The 17,730-nt window shown below is 40.5% G+C and overlaps 1 protein-coding gene across 3 annotated transcripts in view; it reads left to right on the top strand.

The window, feature by feature from the left end:
* Window positions 1-17,730, top strand: part of CSNK2A1 (casein kinase 2, alpha 1 polypeptide) — a 71,449-nt gene that overhangs the window by 33,897 nt on the left and 19,822 nt on the right. The window contains exons 2-6 of one of the 3 annotated variants that reach the window (XM_011960452.1): window positions 8,260-8,273; window positions 8,346-8,469; window positions 11,070-11,181; window positions 16,468-16,569; window positions 17,096-17,146. In XM_011960452.1, coding sequence (XP_011815842.1) covers window positions 8,369-8,469; window positions 11,070-11,181; window positions 16,468-16,569; window positions 17,096-17,146 — 366 coding nt within the window. In that variant the 5' untranslated portion in view covers window positions 8,260-8,273; window positions 8,346-8,368. Of the gene's footprint in view, window positions 1-8,259; window positions 8,470-11,069; window positions 11,182-16,467; window positions 16,570-17,095; window positions 17,147-17,730 lie in introns of all 3 variants that reach the window. The other 2 variants (XM_011960443.1, XM_011960460.1) reach the window with 2 other exon arrangements.

The following is a 17,730-nucleotide window of genomic DNA, read 5'->3' as shown; positions in this document are numbered from 1 at the left end:
TATTTCTCCACATCCTCTCCAGCACCTGTTGTTTCCTGACTTTTTAATAATCGCCATTCTAACTTGTGTGAGATGGTATCTCATTGTGGTTTTGATTTGCAGTTCTCTGATGGCCAGTGATGATGAGCATTTTTTCATGTAGACGCATAATGCTGCATAAATGTCTTCTTTTGAGAAGTGTCTGTTCATGTCCTTCGCCCACTTTTTGATGGGGTTGTTTGATTTTTTTCTTGTAAATTTGTTTAGGTTCTTTGTAGATTCTGGATATTAGCCCTTTGTCAGATGGGTAGATTGCAAAAATATTCTCCCATTCTGTAGGTTTCCTGTTCACTCTGATGGTAGTTTCTTTTGCTGTGCAGAAGCTCTTTAGTTTAATTAGATCCCATTTGTCAATTTTAGCTTTTGTTGCCATTGGTTTTGGTGTTTTAGACATGAAGTCCTTGCCCATGCGTATGTCCTGAATGGTATTGCCTAGGTTTTCTTCTGGGATTTTTATGGTTTTAGGTCTGACATTTAAGTCTTTAATCCATCTTGAATTAATTTTTGTATAAGGTGTAAGGAAGGGATCCAATTTCAGCTTTCTACATATGGCTAGCCAGTTTTCCCAGCACCATTTATTAAATAGGGAATCCTTTCCCCATTTCTTGTTTTTGTCAGGTTTGTCAAAGATCAGATGGTTGTAGATGTATAGTATTGTTTCTGAGGGCTCTGTTCTGTTCCATTGGTCTGTATCTCTGTTTTGGTACAGTACCATGCTGTTTCGGTTACTGTAGCCTTGTAGTATAGCTTGCAGTCAGGTAGCATGATGCCTCCAGCTTTGTTCTTTTGGCTTAGGATTGTCTTGTCAATACGGGCTTTTTTTTGGTTCCATATGAACTTTAAAGTAGTTTTTTCCAGTTCTGTGAAGAAAGTCATTGGTGGCTTGATGGGGATGACATTAAATCTATAAATTACATCCATAGGTAAAATCTTTAATGGCATACTTGTCTCACCCCTGTTCCGCCTTGTTCACTTATATTCTTAAGGCCTAGGATAGTACTTTTTCATAGTAGATGGTTATATATTTAAGGGGTAGACAAAATAAGGAATGTAGGGAAGAATCAAACCAAAAATTGAGAAATGTAGGCTGTGTGTTTTCTTCCTGTTGGGCAACATGTGAATATACATACATTTGCAGAGGTATAAGTGAAATACTATTTCTAAATAAGATAATGTTTATCTTGGTTGGGCACGGTGGCTCACACCTGTAATCTCAGCACTTTAGGAGGCCAAGACTGGTGGATCACTTGAGTCCAGGAGTTTGAGACCAGCCTGGGCATCATGATGAAACCTCGTCTCTACAAAAAATACAAATATTAGCTGGGCCTGATGGCCTACTGCTATAGTCCCAACTACTCGGGAGGCTGAGGTGGGAGGATTGCTGAAGCCCAGGAGGTCAGGTGGAGGTTTCAGTGAGCCGAGATTGCACCATTGCACTCCAGCCTGCGTGACAGAGCAAGACCCTGTCTCCTATCTCAAAAAAATAATAATGATAATATTTATCTTTGACCTCTCTTTTCTGTGTTTTCGCATCCCCTCTTGTTTTTGTTTTTTGTTTGTTTGTTTTTGAGACAGGATCTTTCTCTGTCACCCACGTTGGAGTGCAGTGGCGAGATCATGGCTTTTTGCAACCTTGACCTCCCAGGCTCAAGTGATCCTCTCACCTCAGCCTACTGAGTACCTGGGACCACAGTTGTAGTCCGCTACACCCAGCTCATTTTTATGTTATTGGTAGAGAAGAGGTCTCGCTATGTTGCCCAGAGTGGTCTCAGACTCCTGGGCTCAAGTGATCCTCCCAAAGTGCTGGGATTATAGGCATGAGCCACCACACTGGGCTCCACATCCCCTTTTTTTTTTTTTTTTTTGAGACAGAGTCTCGCTCTGCCCCCAGCCTGGAGTGCAGTGGCCGGATCTCAGCTCACTGCAAGCTCCATCTCCCGGGTTCACGCCATTCTCCTGCCTCAGCCTCCCGAGTAGCTGGGACTACAGACGCCCGCCACCTCGCCCGGCTAATTTTTTTTTTTTGTATTTTTAGTAGAGACGGGGTTTCACCGTGTTAGCCAGGATGGTTTCGATCTCCTGACCTCGTGATCCGCCCGTCTCGGCCTCCCAAAGTGCTGGGATTACAGGCTTGAGCCACCGCGCCCGGCCTCCACATCCCCTTTTTATCACCATCCCTTAACCCCCAATCCCTTAGTACCCTTTTATCTATCTGAAGTTACAGAGTCATAGTTGAAGAACCCTCTGTTTTATTTTGCCATATAATTAATGAAGGCCAGCCATTTGAAATTCATGTGAATACCTTTCTTACTATAAGCAGATTATTTGGTATGTATGACAGTAAGGTGAAGCACCTCTTTGGGGGTACTGCAAAAACAGTTAGCTTGTTGTCTTCCCAGTGGAGAATCAGATCTGCTAGTTCATAAATTAGGTCCCAGTTGATGATCCCCAAAGCTTCAAGGGTCATTCAGACAAGTACTCGAGAATCTCAAGAGTTTCTTTGGTAATTAGTCTTTTTCTACTCCTCACAGAGGATGCCAGGGCCTTGAGATAGCAGAAGATGACTGGGTGATAAGAATGTACATGGACTAGTAATAGGAGTTGGCTGTTCTCCATATGTCAGATGATTTCCAGGGAGAAATTAGGACTCATTTTTTAATGTCATGTCTCCTTGTGAGTTAGCCCTCAGGGGTTAACTCAGGAGCCGGGAGTTAACCACGGCTACTATAATTTTTGTATTTTAAAGAATGAAGATTCCAGCCTATAAAGATAGGTTTCTGCTTATTAGCTTTCACTAAGGAACTAGGGGATAGTAGTTACTTAATACAAATTTACATGCATTTGGTGTTTCTAAGCCCTTTCTGGAAGATCATCTCACTTCATTTTCCCTTCAGTCTGCAAGCACAGTTAAGTTTTATAAGTGATGAACCAAAGCTGGGAAAAAGCCCAACAGAGAGATCACTTTTTAAGCTATAGGAAGAGGGGTTTTAGATCCACAGATGAAGGCTGTCTTACAAGTATAAAATGTTAACCGGAAGAGTGAAGTGTAAAGATATGCAGAGACTAAAGAGAAAGATACTGTTTCAGTCAGAGGAGAGGCTGAGAATTTAAAAGTTTAGTATATTAAAAGTCATAAATTTCTGGGGATAGTATTTCTGTTGGGTTCATGCTGTTGTTTATACTATTTTGGCCATATTCACACCCACAACTTTATCTACTGTTTTCCTAGTATCTTCATTGCTGTCAGTGCAGGCATAGTAGTCCCAGAAAGTCATCCAATCCTACAGCATAGGTGACCTTGTTTCTTTGGGAAGAAGAAAAATTATAAGAAAACATCTATTTTTTGCATGTTTGATGTGTTCGTGTATGTGTGTGGTTATACTTTTAACTGATATTAAGTGAAGATAGATTAATGTCACCCAGGTTTTATAAAATCAAAGACATAGAAATAATTTTAAAGACTTCTGGTACTTGAATGACTGTTGTTTTCTGGTCATTTAGTACATTTATGGAACCTCAGGAGGTTTGAGTTGAACAGAGGCAAGTTACAGGAGTTTTTTGGGTGGAAGAATTCGTAAGTCAGCATGTGAATCCTTTGATCTCATGTATTTGGAGTGGAGTATCATTAATTGTGTTTGTCACGGTTAAGGAATACAGAATTAATCTCCATCCCAGTCTCTTACTATTCTTCTGAAAGCCTTTAGCTGCTGACACCGTGGGCATAAGGAGGTACGTCTTCTGGCTTCTCTCTGGGTATAGTAGCTAAGTTACAGCTTAAATACAGCTTTGGAAAGATAAGCAGTTTGTAAGCAGCAAAAAAATAGTATAAATAACAAATGCATCATCAACAAACAACCCAATCAAAAAATGGACAACGGCTTTGAATAGACTTTTCTCCAGAGCAAATATACAAATGGCCAATAAACAGGTGAAAAGATGCTCAACATCATTAATCATTAGGGAAATGCAAATTAAAATCACAGTCAATGAGATACGACTTCGTACTCATTAGGAGGGCTGTCACTGGGAAAAAAGAAGAAGAAGAAGAAGAAAAACCAGAAAATAGGCCAGGCACAGCCTGTTTTGAGAGCACTTTGGGAGGCCGGGGTGCGAGGATCCCTTGAGGGCCAGGAGCTCAAGACCAGCCTGGGCATAAGCAAGACCCCTGTCTCTATAAAAACAAGCAAAAAACAGAAAATAACAAGTGTTAGTAAGGGTATAGAGAAGTTTTGTAGCCTTTGCCCTGTTCGTGGGAGTGTAAAATGATACAGTTGCTGTATAGGAGTGAGCCACGGTGCCCAGCTTGTTGCAACAATATGCTGGTTCCTCAAAAAATTAAACGTAGAATTACTACATGGTTCAGCAATTCCACTTCTGGATATATACCTAAAAGATTTGAAAGCAAGGTCTCAGACAGATGTTTGTACACCTATGTCCATAGCAGCATTATTTACAACAGCCAAGCAGTGGAAGCAACCCAAGTGTCCGTCGGCAGATAAATGGATAAGCAAAATGTAGTGTGTGTGTGTGTGTGTGTGTGTGTGTGTATACGTAAGACAAATATATACATATATGCATATATATATACAGTACAATATCATTCAACCTTTAAAAGGATTTGAATTCTAACACATGCTACAACATGGATCAACCTTGAAGACATTATGCTAAATTAAATAAACAAAACAAAAGACAAATGTCTGATTCCACTTGTATGAAGTTCCTAGAATAGCCAACTCAGACAGAAAATAGAATAGTGGTTGCGAAGAGTTGGAGGGAAAATTAGTGTTTAGTGGATACGTAGTTTTAATTTGGGATAGTAAAAATTTATAGAAATGGATGATCTGGTGATAATTGCACAAGAATGTGAATATACTTAATGCAACTGAACTTTATGTTTAAATGTAGATAAAATGGTATTTTTTATTTTTTTTTAGTTAGGGTCTGTCTCCTGTCACCCAGGCTGCAGTGCAGTAGTACAATCACAGCTCACTGTAGCCTCAACTTCCTGGGCTCCGGTGATTCTCCCACCTCAGCCTCCCAAGTAGCTGGGACTACAGGCACACACCACCACACCTGGCTAATTTTTTGTATTTTCAGTAGAGACGGGGTTTTGCCATGTTGCCCAGACTGGGTGTCAACTCCTGGGTTCAAGCGATCCACCCTCTTCAGCCTCCCACAGTGAGCTACTGTGCCTGGCCATAAAGTTTATGTTATGTATATTTTACCACAATTTAAAAAAGTGTTTCAACAAGCTGGGCATGGTGCCTCACTCCTATAATCACAGCACTTTGGGAGACTGCATGGGGGCATCACTTGAACCCAGGAGTTTGAGACCAGCCTGAGCAACATAGGGAGACCCCATCTTTACAGAAAAAAAATTTTTTTTAATTAGCCAGGTGTGGTAACCCACGCCTGTGGTCCCAACTACTTGGGAGGCGGAGGTGGGAGGATTGCTTGAGCCTGGGAGGTCAAGGCTGCGGTGAGCTGTGATCAGACCACTGTACTCTAGCCTGGCCTACAGAGTGACACCTTGTTTCAAACAAAAAAGTTTCAACAAAAAGTAGATAGAAATCGTACGAAGGGCATCTCTATTCCCTTTACGCACATTTACCTATTGTAATATTTTACCCAACTTGTTTTATTATTTTTGTGTGTGCAGTCATGTGTGCTCTATATATACACATGTAGACGTGTGGGCACAGTTTTTTTCTAAATCATTTTAGGGTAGATTACATGCATCATGGCTGTTTACTTCTAATTCAGGAAAATTTCTTAAGAATAGACATATTCTTGCCGGGCGCGGTGGCTCAAGCCTGTAATCCCAGCACTTTGGGAGGCCGAGACGGGCGGATCACGAGGTCAGGAGATCGAGACCATCCTGGCTAACATGGTGAAACCCCGTCTCTACTAAAAAATAAAAAAAAAACTAGCCGGGCGAGGTGGCGGGCACCTGTAGTCCCAGCTACTCGGGAGGCTGAGGCAGGACAATGGTGTAAACCCGGGAGGCGGAACTTGCAGTGAGCTGAGATCCAGCCACTGCACTCCAGCCTGGGTGACTGAGCGAGACTCTGTCTCAAAAAAAACAAAATAGACATATTCTTGAGCTGCGCACAGTGGCTCACGTCTATAATCTTAGCACTTTGGGAGGCCGAGGCGGGTGGATCGACGGGCGGATCACGAGGTCAGGAGATTGAGACCATCCTGGCTAACATGGTGAAACCCCGTCTCTACTAAAAAATAAAAAAAAAACTAGCCGGGCGAGGTGGCGGGCACCTGTAGTCCCAGCTACTCGGGAGGCTGAGGCAGGACAATGGTGTAAACCCGGGAGGCGGAACTTGCAGTGAGCTGAGATCCAGCCACTGCACTCCAGCCTGGGTGACTGAGCGAGACTCTGTCTCAAAAAAAACAAAATAGACATATTCTTGAGCTGCGCACAGTGGCTCACGTCTATAATCTTAGCACTTTGGGAGGCCGAGGCGGGTGGATCACCTGAGGTCGGGAGTTTGAAACAAGTCTAGCCAACATAGAGAAACCCTGTCTCTACTAAAAATACAAAATTAGCGGGGCGTGGTGACGCATGCCTGTAATCCCAGCTACTCGGGAGGCTGAGGCAGGAGAATCACATGAACCCGGGAGGCCACAGAGGTTACAGTGAGCCGAGATCACGCCATTGCACTCCAGCGTGACCAACAAGAGGGAAACTCCATCTCAAAAAAGAAGAATAGATATATTCTCTTAACTGTTGTGATTATGTACCAACTTCACAAATTTACATTGATACAATAATTTAATACCCTCTGAATTCCAGTTCTGTCAATATTGTTTTTTATAGCATCCTCACCTCCACCTCCTGCAGTATGGAATACAGTCTAGAATAGCATATTGCATTTATGCAGTGTCTCTTTAGCCTCCATTTGTCTTTTATGATATGGACATGTTTTAGGAGTATAGTACCCCTTTCGCCTTTTTGAATAGACACTTCCTCTTTTTCTGAATTGAAGTTATGGCTGGGTGCGGTGGCTCACACCTGTGATCTCAGCACTTTGGGAGGCTGAGGTGGGAGGATTGCTCGAGCCTAGGAGTTCAAAACCAGCCTGCGCAACATGGTGAAACACCGTCTCTACTGAAAATACAAAAAATTAGCTGAGGGTGGTGGCACATGCCTGTAGTCCCAGCTACCTGGGAGGCTGAGGTGGAAGAATCACCCAAGCCTAGGAAGTTGAAGCTTCAGTGAGCCATGATCACACCACTACACTCCAGCCTGGGCAGTGGAATAAGACCCTGTCTTAAAATACATACATACATACATACACACATACAAATTGAAGTTATGCTGTCTCAGTCAGGAAACTGCATAGGTGTTGTATCCTTCTCATGTTATCACATTTGGAAACTCAATACAATTTCATCTAAGTGCATAATGAGGGGAATCAGCAAATGCTGTAGGAGATAGGAAAGACATCATTGGAAAGGAACCTGATTTGATAGCATATTTCTAACATTTTACTTAATTTTCCACCAGTGTCAAATTTTGCATAGTTCAGCTAATCTGTATTACTGTTTTATGCCAGTTTTTAAGCTCCTGTATTAAATAGAGAATATTACTGATTTCTGTTTTTAAATTTAATGAAATCAAGTGTGTCTTTCAAATGGTGATCAAGGTTCTACTGATTATTACCATAAGGTTCCCCCAAAAGATTTGGATTGCTATAAGATGACATGGAACTTTGACATATGAGAACAAGTCTTTATTCTCTTCCTGGTTTCATCAAATATGAGTCAGACTGACAAGTTGTACTCTTGGCTTTGCCGCCATTCTAGAACCTTTTAGCTCCCCTACTTAAGTTATAGAAAGCTGCTGAAAGTACTTTTCTTGCCAATACCTTTTGTAGAATATATAAATAGTGGTAATGCTGATGTATCTATCCTCAATGCCATTTTTCCCTTCCAGGCTGTCTTACAAAAATTATTCAAATTTTGCATGCATAGGTAACAGGATATTTGGCAAAATATGATTAAAGCAAATATCAGTTTACAGTATTTCTTGGTATTTTTCTTCTCATAGGAAGCACTGGTTAACACAGTTGAGCTATATTTATTGGCTATAGGTAGGAGAGCCAGAGGTATATTTCAAGCCATTATTATTTGTAAGATTATTTCCTTCCCATATACCTTCTGCAAATGATTCCTTGGACTTTGTGCATTTTGTTTCTGCAGTTTGAAGAAAACAGGTCTGAAACAAGGTCTTACCCCCAGCTGCCTCTGAACACAGTGACTGCCAGATCTCCAAACATCAAGTCCAGCTTTGTCCGCCAACCTGTCTGACATGTCGGGACCCGTGCCAAGCAGGGCCAGAGTTTACACAGATGTTAATACACACAGACCTCGAGAATACTGGGATTACGAGTCACATGTGGTGGAATGGGGGTAATTGTTTTTGTTGACTTCATTATACTCACTCAGAGGGCTGAATCTTGTGGATTTGTTGAGTAGTTTTTGTCAGAAAACCTCCATGACTCTGTATGTGTATACCTCAAGATCAAAGCCCAATTTGTGTTTTCTTCTTTTGAGCTGAAAATTTGGTTTTGCAGTGAAGAAGCAGAGTTGCTTTGGCAAGTGAACAATTTTAATGGGCTTGCCATGTAAAAATCATTTTAGTTTCTTATCCTTTTCTCTGATTTATATGCAGTCATGCACCACATAACAACGTTTGAATTAATGACAGACCACATGTAGGACAGTACCATAAGATTATAAGAGAACTGAAAAATTTCTGTGGCCTAATGATGTCGTCGTAACATCAACAATGCATTCATTACCTTTTCTATGTTTAGATACACAAATACCATTGTGTTACAATTGCCTTTTTATTATGGTACACATTTGTATCCTAGGAGCCATAGGCTATACCCTAGGTATGTAGTATGCCATACCATGTAGGTTTGTGTAAACACTCTGATGTTTAGCACATTTCTCAGAATGTCATTAAATAACTGATGACAGTATTCTGTACAGGCACCTGGCAATAAAAAGTTACCTATCAGCTTGCTTATCAAGCTAAGGGCATTGCAGATCAGTGAGAATCGATACTTGAGAGACTTTGAAAGCACCAAAATCTTACATAAAGTATTTTGAGGTATTGAATGTTGTTTCATGTTGATACAGGAGGATGAAACAGTTCTCCAAAAAGGTAACTTCTTTCTGATGAGAAGCAGAATTAAATTCTTAAACATTTGCCCATGTCTTAACATGGAATTCAGCCCAAATTCTATCTTGAACAGTTGTAGTCTGCCTGAGCAGCTGTGTTTGCCCTCCTAATTCTCTGTGCAGACTCATTTGGATGTTTGCATTTCCTGTCCCAATGTGGTAGACATTTAATTGGTCAGATCATACTTATGTGATAAAAGTATTTTGATATTCAAGTGCAAAAGAAAGCAATTAGAAAACCAAAGCTGCAGCTCCTGTATGCTGTATTTTATATCTGACTGCGTGTGATTTCCATAACCTGTAAGTGGTAAGTGGATGCTTCCCTAAATTGTCATAGGGTGTATGTTTAATCTTGAGTATGTCATGATTTGTGTGTGTGTGTGTGTGTGTGTGTGTGTGTGTGTGTGTGTGTGTGGGTGGAGATGAGTCTTGCTCTGTCGCCCTGGCTGCAGTGCAGTGGCGTGATCTCGGCTCACTGCGACCTCTGCCTCCTGGGTTCATGCGATTCTCCCACCTCAGCCTCCGGAGTAGCTGGGATTACAGGCATCTGCTGCCCCACCCAGCTAACTTGAGTATGCCATGATTCTTAACAATAAATACATTGCTTCTGAATACAGAGACACTGTATGCTGTAAAGACACCATTAAGTGCCAGTGTGGTTTACTACCAATAAATGTTGTTACTACTGATAATCTAACAGTTTTCCGTTTATGTCACAGGCTTTGGACTCTAGGTAACACTGTTTACTATAGGAATTTCAACTGCTATCTTCAAATTGAGTGCTTTGCACTTGGTTCTGCTTAAATGGCACTAAAGAGCCCTTTTGGGCTTTTGACATGGTACTGTTTGTTTGCTCGCATTTGTTTTGTATACCCTCCCATAGGAAGAGAACTCAAGACAGAAAGAAGTAGGAGCTTTCTTCCCCTAGACCTACCATGATTATAATGTTGTCCATTGTTTTTAGTACATTTTGTCTTTTCATTCACTTTCTTTTTAGCTACTTGAGGAAAATGAATGGTTGATATGGTTGATTTGGTTCATATTGGATACTTAGTAGCTCCAGCAGGAGTAGATAGAATTTAGGCCTTAATGGAACTCTGTTTGTCATTCTTCAGAGCACAGCCCTCTACATTGGAAGCAGGCAGGGGCAGGAGGAAAATGTTGGCATTTCCCTTATTCTACCTCTGTTTATTACCTCTGATGTTGCTTATTGGTCACAGAATATGGGTATAAGTAGAGGAGAGGACCACTGACTATAGTTTACAATCTATAGTGTGCTCTGCGAACTTTTACTACACATGGACTATCCCCAGAGCTTGTCCTGGAGGGCAAATAGATTAAGCCTATACATTTCAAAGCCATTTACCTTCAAAGAGGCCTGTTAAAAATCAGCTGCTGCCAAAGTTGGCTAGATTGAAACAGTCTTGCAAAATGTTTTGAGTTCCTGCTAAGTGCCAACACTGGACCAAGCCCTAAGGGACAAGAATATATAAAAATTATTCTCTTGGGGAAAGCTGTCTCTTGTTGGAGACAAACATATTTAGAACAAACGTTAATACAAGCTAGCTCCATGTCATATGCCAGTAAAGATGTAAACAGTTTGGGATTTGAAAGAATAATTGAAAGGTGTAAGTTTTCCTAATTCTAGGATTTGGAACACACGTATTTTTAAGTGGCCTAATTAAAAAAAATACAATGAAACCAATTTGGGAATTATTTGAAATACCTCTTCTTTTACACCTGCTGGCAGTAGATTCCTGTAAGTTGAATTGATGCTTGATAATTTGACCGTTTATAAGTCATTTTGTTTGTGTCCACAGAAATCAAGATGACTACCAGCTGGTTCGAAAATTAGGCCGAGGTAAATACAGTGAAGTATTTGAAGCCATCAACATCACAAATAATGAAAAAGTTGTTGTTAAAATTCTCAAGGTGAGTACAAGAGATAATTTCAGAGGTATTTGGAATATAGATTTTTAAAAATAGTTGTGAAGACTTTTTTAAAACAGCATTTAAAAGGTTTTTGGTGCCAAAGCAAATAAATAAAATTTTCTTGTATAGTATGAACTCAATTGAACAAGTTCTGCTTATTTGACAGATCAGGAAACTGAAGCAAAAGAAGTGATTTGAGTTGACTCATATTGCTAGTTTGTGGCAGAGTAAGGGAGCAAAGGTATAGCCTCTTCTCTCCCAGTTCTTGGCTAATACTTATTTCCTATACTTTTCATTATATAATGAGGCTTTTATTTTCAATAAATAAATAAAAATTGCCTCTACTTTGTAAGTCACAGGACTTAAGGGGGACAGACAGATGATATCAGTGCAGCTCGTCTGGTGTAATTGCCCATGCTTAGATGATGTGAGTGATAGGGACTAAAACAAACTGGGAAACACATGCCTCTTCAAAAGGAGTTAGCTGCTTCTCAGCTGAAGCTGATGATTGCCCTGCAGTCATGCAAGTCCATTGTTGCTTCATACTCTGTTTTCCAAAGAAAAGCCAGAAATTTATATTTGTATATGAATTCTCCTGACTTTTAAGTGTTGGCTCAAGATTTAAAAAATAATGCACAGGCCAGATTTGGCCTCTGGGCTACCAATATACAACTTCTAATTTAGTTATAACATGCTGTGCACTGTCTTATATTGGGAACTTAGCATATAGTTCCTTACCACAGGAACTTTTTCATATTTGACACTGAAAAGTAGAAGTTTCCAAACTTTCTCAATTTATAACACTTATACTATCTTAGTAATTTTTCATGGTACTCCTAAGTCAAGAAATACCTCATCTCTGTATTAAGTAGCAAGGTCCAAATAGCTAAGTAAGTTTTATTTTTTTTGTTTTTGTTTTTGTTTTGAGATGGAGTCTCGCTCTGTCGTCCAGGCTGGAGTGTAGCGGCGAGATCTCGGCTCACTGCAACCTCCGCCTCCTGGGTTCAAGCAGTTCTCCTGCCTCAGCCTCCCAAGTAGTTGGGACTACAGGTGCATGCCAGCATGCCCAGCTAATTTTTGTATTTTTAGTAGAGATGGGGTTTCACCATATTGGTCAGGCTAGTCTCAAACTCCTGACCTCAGGTGATCTGCCCGCCTCGGCCTCTCAATGTGCCAGGATTACAGGCATGAGCCACTGCACCTGGCCACTAAGTATTTCTATTTTAACGACTTGGTAGCCATTTAAAAAGTTATTCACGTAAATAAAAAGAAAAATAATAGTTTTATTCTTAGTAACTATAATTTATTACCATCGGGTTATGTAGACCTGTTACTGTATAGCTTTTCAAATGTTGTAATCAGATTGGACACCACCACCCTCATATCCTGTCGTTGATTTTTGTGCAGTACTTGCTTTTTATCACAGCAACTTCTGCAAACCCAGCTTCACAAAAAATATGCGCCCTCACAAGGAATATAATACAATCTAATGTTGAAACTACGAACTACTTCAAGCTGGTAGTGCACCCAGTATCTGGCAGATGCAATGATTGTTTGGTGTGTTTTCCTCAAAAAAGTAAAGTATTCCATAGTACTCCTGCGCATTGCTGGAGTGCCTCACATGCCATTTGAGAACCAAAGAGTTTAAGTATTTATATCTATCTTGAAATATGTAGAAAGAGAACTGGGTTGGAAATCAAAACATTTGGGTGACTAGCCACAGTAGTCCTTTTAACCTAGGACATGTTTATCCATCTATTAAAAGAATGTTGGCTCAGTGTAGTGGCATGTGCCTTTAGTTGAAGCTACTCGAGGGGCTAAAGTGGGAGGATCACTTGAGCCTGGAAGTTGAAGGTTGCACTGATCTGTGATGAAACCCACTGCACTCCAGCCTGGGCAATGGGAGTGAGACCCTGTCTCGAAAAACAAAGGATTAAATACAAAATTGTGTGCGTATGTGCATACCTTGGAGACTGGAGTTCTTTATGATTGTATGGTGATATTCATATGGAAAGGTATATGATAGAATGAGGTGATATATTATTATTTAGAGCCACATGAAAAGCATGAATAGTGGGTCTACAGTTCAGAAGAGGGTAGTAGTCAGGAAAAGCTCCCTGGAGCTGTCTTCAGGCTAAATGGGAGGAGGATTTGGATAGGTGTTGGGTGGAAGTGGTGAAGGGAAGCAGGCTATAGAGTGCACCAAGATAAGAAAGGAGGAAGAGGGAAAAGTGAGAGAAATATTTCATGTGAAAGATATAATGTTATGTGACCATATATAGGAGTTGAACTTGGAAAGAGAGATTAAGTTGGTGAAGGCCTGGAAAAAAATCTCTGCATTTCCTTGCAGTCTTAAAATTATGACTGTCTCCTGTAGATAATTGTGAGCCCTTGATAGTTTTGAATGAAGGGTAATTTAGAAAGATTTTTTTCAGCTCAGTTTTTCTAACTGTATTGTATATTTTACTGTAACTGTGGGTAGGTGGTGTAAGTATAGATGAAGTTCCTTCGTAAACCATATTTAAAATTTTTAATCTCCCCTGTTTAATAAGAAAAAGTTGCATTGATCACATTAAATTAGGGCCTGAGTCAGCTGCCTGGTCTGTCACAAACCAGCTTTTTAAGTTTATAGATTCGAAGGATTCTGTAGAATAGTTTTGTCAACCAGAAGCTTTTTTTTCCACTAAAAAATCCAGCAATTGAGTTAATGAAAAACAGGAGGTAAGTTGTTGGGTTAGTCTCTGCAGGATAGAAAGATCTCCCAGCAGGAAGAGAAAACTTCTATTATCTTGTTTCTTAGGTAGATACTGTATTGGGTAAGAGGTCGTGGGTTGAATTCAATGTGGACTACATGGAAGTCATTAGTAAAATAGCTTCTATTTATTGGGTACCCCTTTGCATTGGACCTGTTCTAACTGTGGTATATAAATCACTGACGGGGAAGTATAGTCCCTTTCAGCAATGAGAAACATTTAAATGCTTTTCTGAACACTGCACAACCACAAAGTCAGGTTTTGAGAACTGTCGGTGTTTCCAAAATCTGCTTGCTTTCTGCTACCAGGTGCTTGAGGCTTAAGACAAAGTTAAGAGAATTTATAGTATATTATTTAGTAGTTTCTGGACCTGGATCATCAGCCTGGAAAGTATCTAAAAATAAATACCCCGTTTCCCTCTCAAGATTCTGATTTAGTAAATCTTGGTGGGTTCTGTGAGTCTGTATGTCAGAAAAATCCAGATGATTGTTGGTCATCAAACTTTAGTAACTACCAATCTTGTAAATGAAGAGATGAGATGTATTTAACTTCTAAGAGTTCTATGCAGGGCATCGAGTCTGAGGTGACAACACTCTCGGAAAAGACCTGCACAGTCCACAGTACAGCAGGCACACAGGCCGCATGAGGCTGTTAAGCACTTGAAATGTGGCTGGGCTGAATTGAGATATGCTGTAAGGGTAAAATATATTAGATTTTAAAGGCTTAATACAGAAAAAAGAAGGTAAAATAGATTAGTAATTTTTTACATTGATTTATATGTTAAAATAAGATTTTAGATTAATAAAATACATTAATTTTGTCCTTTTTTAAATTTCTTGATGTGGCTACACAAGAAACATTTAAAATTACACATGTGGTTTGCATTGTATTTCCTTTGGTCCAGGACTGTTTTAGACTATTCAGGAGAAGGCTTTATAAGCCCAGTCACGGTGGCTCATGCCTGTAATCCCAGCACTTTAAGAGGCCAAGGCAGGTGGATCATGAGGTCAGGAGTTCGAGATCAGCCTGGCCAACATGGTGAAACCCATCTCTACTGAAAATACAAAAATTAGCCAGGCGTGGTGGCGTGTGCCTGTAATCCCAGCTACTCCGGAGGCTGAGGCAGGAGAATTCCTTGAACCTGGGAGGTTGTAGTTGCAGTGAGCTGAGATCGTGCCACTGCACTCCAGCCTGGGCGACAGAGCAAGACTCCATCTCAAAGAAAAAAAAGAAAGAAAAGAAAAGGAGGAGGCTTTATAAAGGAGGTACAGTTGGACTAAGGCGCTCCTCAGAAAAAAATGGAAAGGATTCCATACTAGAACAGATGTGGAAAGGATGGGTGAGGACAAAGGAATGTTTAAGATACACTCTGCAGAGTACTCTTTTTAGAATGGAGGGATTCATTTATAAGAGTATTGGCACTTTGGGAGGCCGAGGCAGGCAGATCACAAGGTCAGGAGATCGAGACCATCCTGCCTTACATGGTGAAACGCCGTCTCTACTAAAAGTACAAAAATTAGCTGGGCATGTTGATAGGTGCCTGTAGTCCCAGCTACTCGGGAGGCTGAGGCAGGAGAATGGCGTGAACCCGGGAGGTGGAGCTTGCAGTGAGCCGAGATCGCACCACTGCACTCCAGCCTGGGCAACAGAGCGAGACTCCGTCTCAAAAAAAAAAAAAAGAGTATTGGCGATCAGGCTAGACAGTTATTATTATGTTATGTTCCAGCCATATTCTGAAGTCTTTCAAATACCTCATTTGATTCTTGGAACAATCTTATGAGATGGGTACTCTTGTTATTCATTTTACACCTAACGAAAGGTTTAGAGAGGTTATGTGGTTTGCCATTACAATGAAAGGCTTAGAGAGGTTATGTGGTTTGCCATTACAATGAAAGGCTTAGAGAGGTTATGTGGTTTGCCATTACAATGAAAGGCTTAGAGAGGTTATGTAGTTTGCCATTACAATGAAAGGCTTAGAGAGGTTATGTAGTTTGCCATTATAGCTAGCAAGTAGTAAAGGTAGGTTTCACATTGGGCATTATGACTCCAAGACCCAAACTTTACCCTCAGGGTTATGCTACATAAAGATGTTTTGACCATCCTTGTTGTTGGCCCTGATTAGAAGAAGAAATGGAAAGGGCCCATGTTTCATCCTAATTGATAAAAAGCTTTTCAAGATATACTTTAGTATTACTAACCATTTAAATTGCTACTTTGTAAGGTTTTAAGACATTAACATGTTTAACATGTTTTAAAACATGAACATCAAGACTGATGATTGAAATGCTAATTCTGCAGAAGTCTGGTCTTTGGAATAGAAATCTTTTTTTCTTTCAATTCAACATTTGTAAGTACCTGCAGAATACCTGGCACAGTGCTAGGAGAAGGATTCAGAGATGAATGTGACATTTTCTTCCTTCAAGGTGCACATAAGTAAGCCATTTATATATTACACTACATGTTGAAATACTCTGAAAAAGAGTGTTTTGTTTTGTTTTGTTTTGTTTTTTGCTGATGTACTTTTCCCTTTCAGCCAGTAAAAAAGAAGAAAATTAAGCGTGAAATAAAGATTTTGGAGAATTTGAGAGGAGGTCCCAACATCATCACACTGGCAGACATTGTAAAAGACCCTGTGGTGAGTATAGTAGGTGTTAGCAAGGCCCACCAGGGCTGAGATGGTGTTTGACCTGGAGCACAACTGGCCTCTTTTTGTTCCCTCCCCCAACCCTCATCATTAAGTCCTGCTTTGAAAGTGCTTAATTAGATATACCATTTAACTAGCTTGGGTCTTTCTTTCAAAGAGACCTCCACCCACAGACTATTTCTTATTCTTCTAGGCTAAGAGACTGATAGCACTGGAAACTGAAATGTGTTAATCCATTTTGCAAACTCAGGTCCGATGCCGATGGGCGGTGGGCGCATTGTCGGGCTGCCTAGAGCCTGGTGAGACTTCAGCTCCATGTCTTCTGTTTGAAATCCATCCCAAAAATGACCTAAGTGTGGTGATAATCAGAGCGGGGAGGGCTTGTAGCAATAGAGGGTTTCTTACTACTGAGGCGAGGACTGCCAAATTCACCATGCAGCATCCGCAAACATTGTCCCCACTAAAGCTGTCAGGGCTGTTGCTAATGTGTGTTTTTGTTTTTGTTCTTTTCCCCTAGTCACGAACCCCCGCCTTGGTTTTTGAACACGTAAACAACACAGACTTCAAGGTATAATATATAACCAACTGTTTCGGGCTAGTGGGTTTTTAGACCACATAGCCTTTGGGGATGATGCTGTTAGAAGAGCTTGCTTCGAATTTGTTTTTAAAAAGATTTTCATCCTTACAGTGCAAATTTTAAGATAGAAGAACTCCTATACAAGCAGTGCCCACTTTCTGCATCTTGATATTTTGCCCATTTGTTAAATGTTCTTTTTAATAACCAATACATTTACTTCTCACTACTTAGTTGACAGTTTCTGCTGATGTTCAACCTAATGAAGGCAGCAACACATGTTCACTTAGGATTGGCCTTATGGCATTCGCTTTAAACAATAGTGTTCAGGAAGAAATATATTGTGTATATAAAAGTAGGGACTGCTTATTTCTTAGGATTCGTCAGGAACTGTGGGCGATAGATCTCAAAAGGCAGGAATCAAAGAAGGGTAATGTCAAATTGCCATAACACAAACCTCTATAAGCGATATCTCAGAATTCTGGCTGGGCGCGGTGGCTCAAGCCTGTAATCCCAGCACTTTGGGAGGCTGAGACGGGCGGATCACGAGGTCAGGAGATCGAGACCATCCTGGCTAA

The sequence above is a fragment of the Colobus angolensis genome, unplaced genomic scaffold, assembly GCF_000951035.1.
Source record: "Colobus angolensis palliatus isolate OR3802 unplaced genomic scaffold, Cang.pa_1.0 Scaffold114, whole genome shotgun sequence".
Lineage (NCBI taxonomy): Eukaryota > Metazoa > Chordata > Mammalia > Primates > Cercopithecidae > Colobus > Colobus angolensis.
This window is presented reverse-complemented; position numbering and strand designations above follow the sequence as displayed.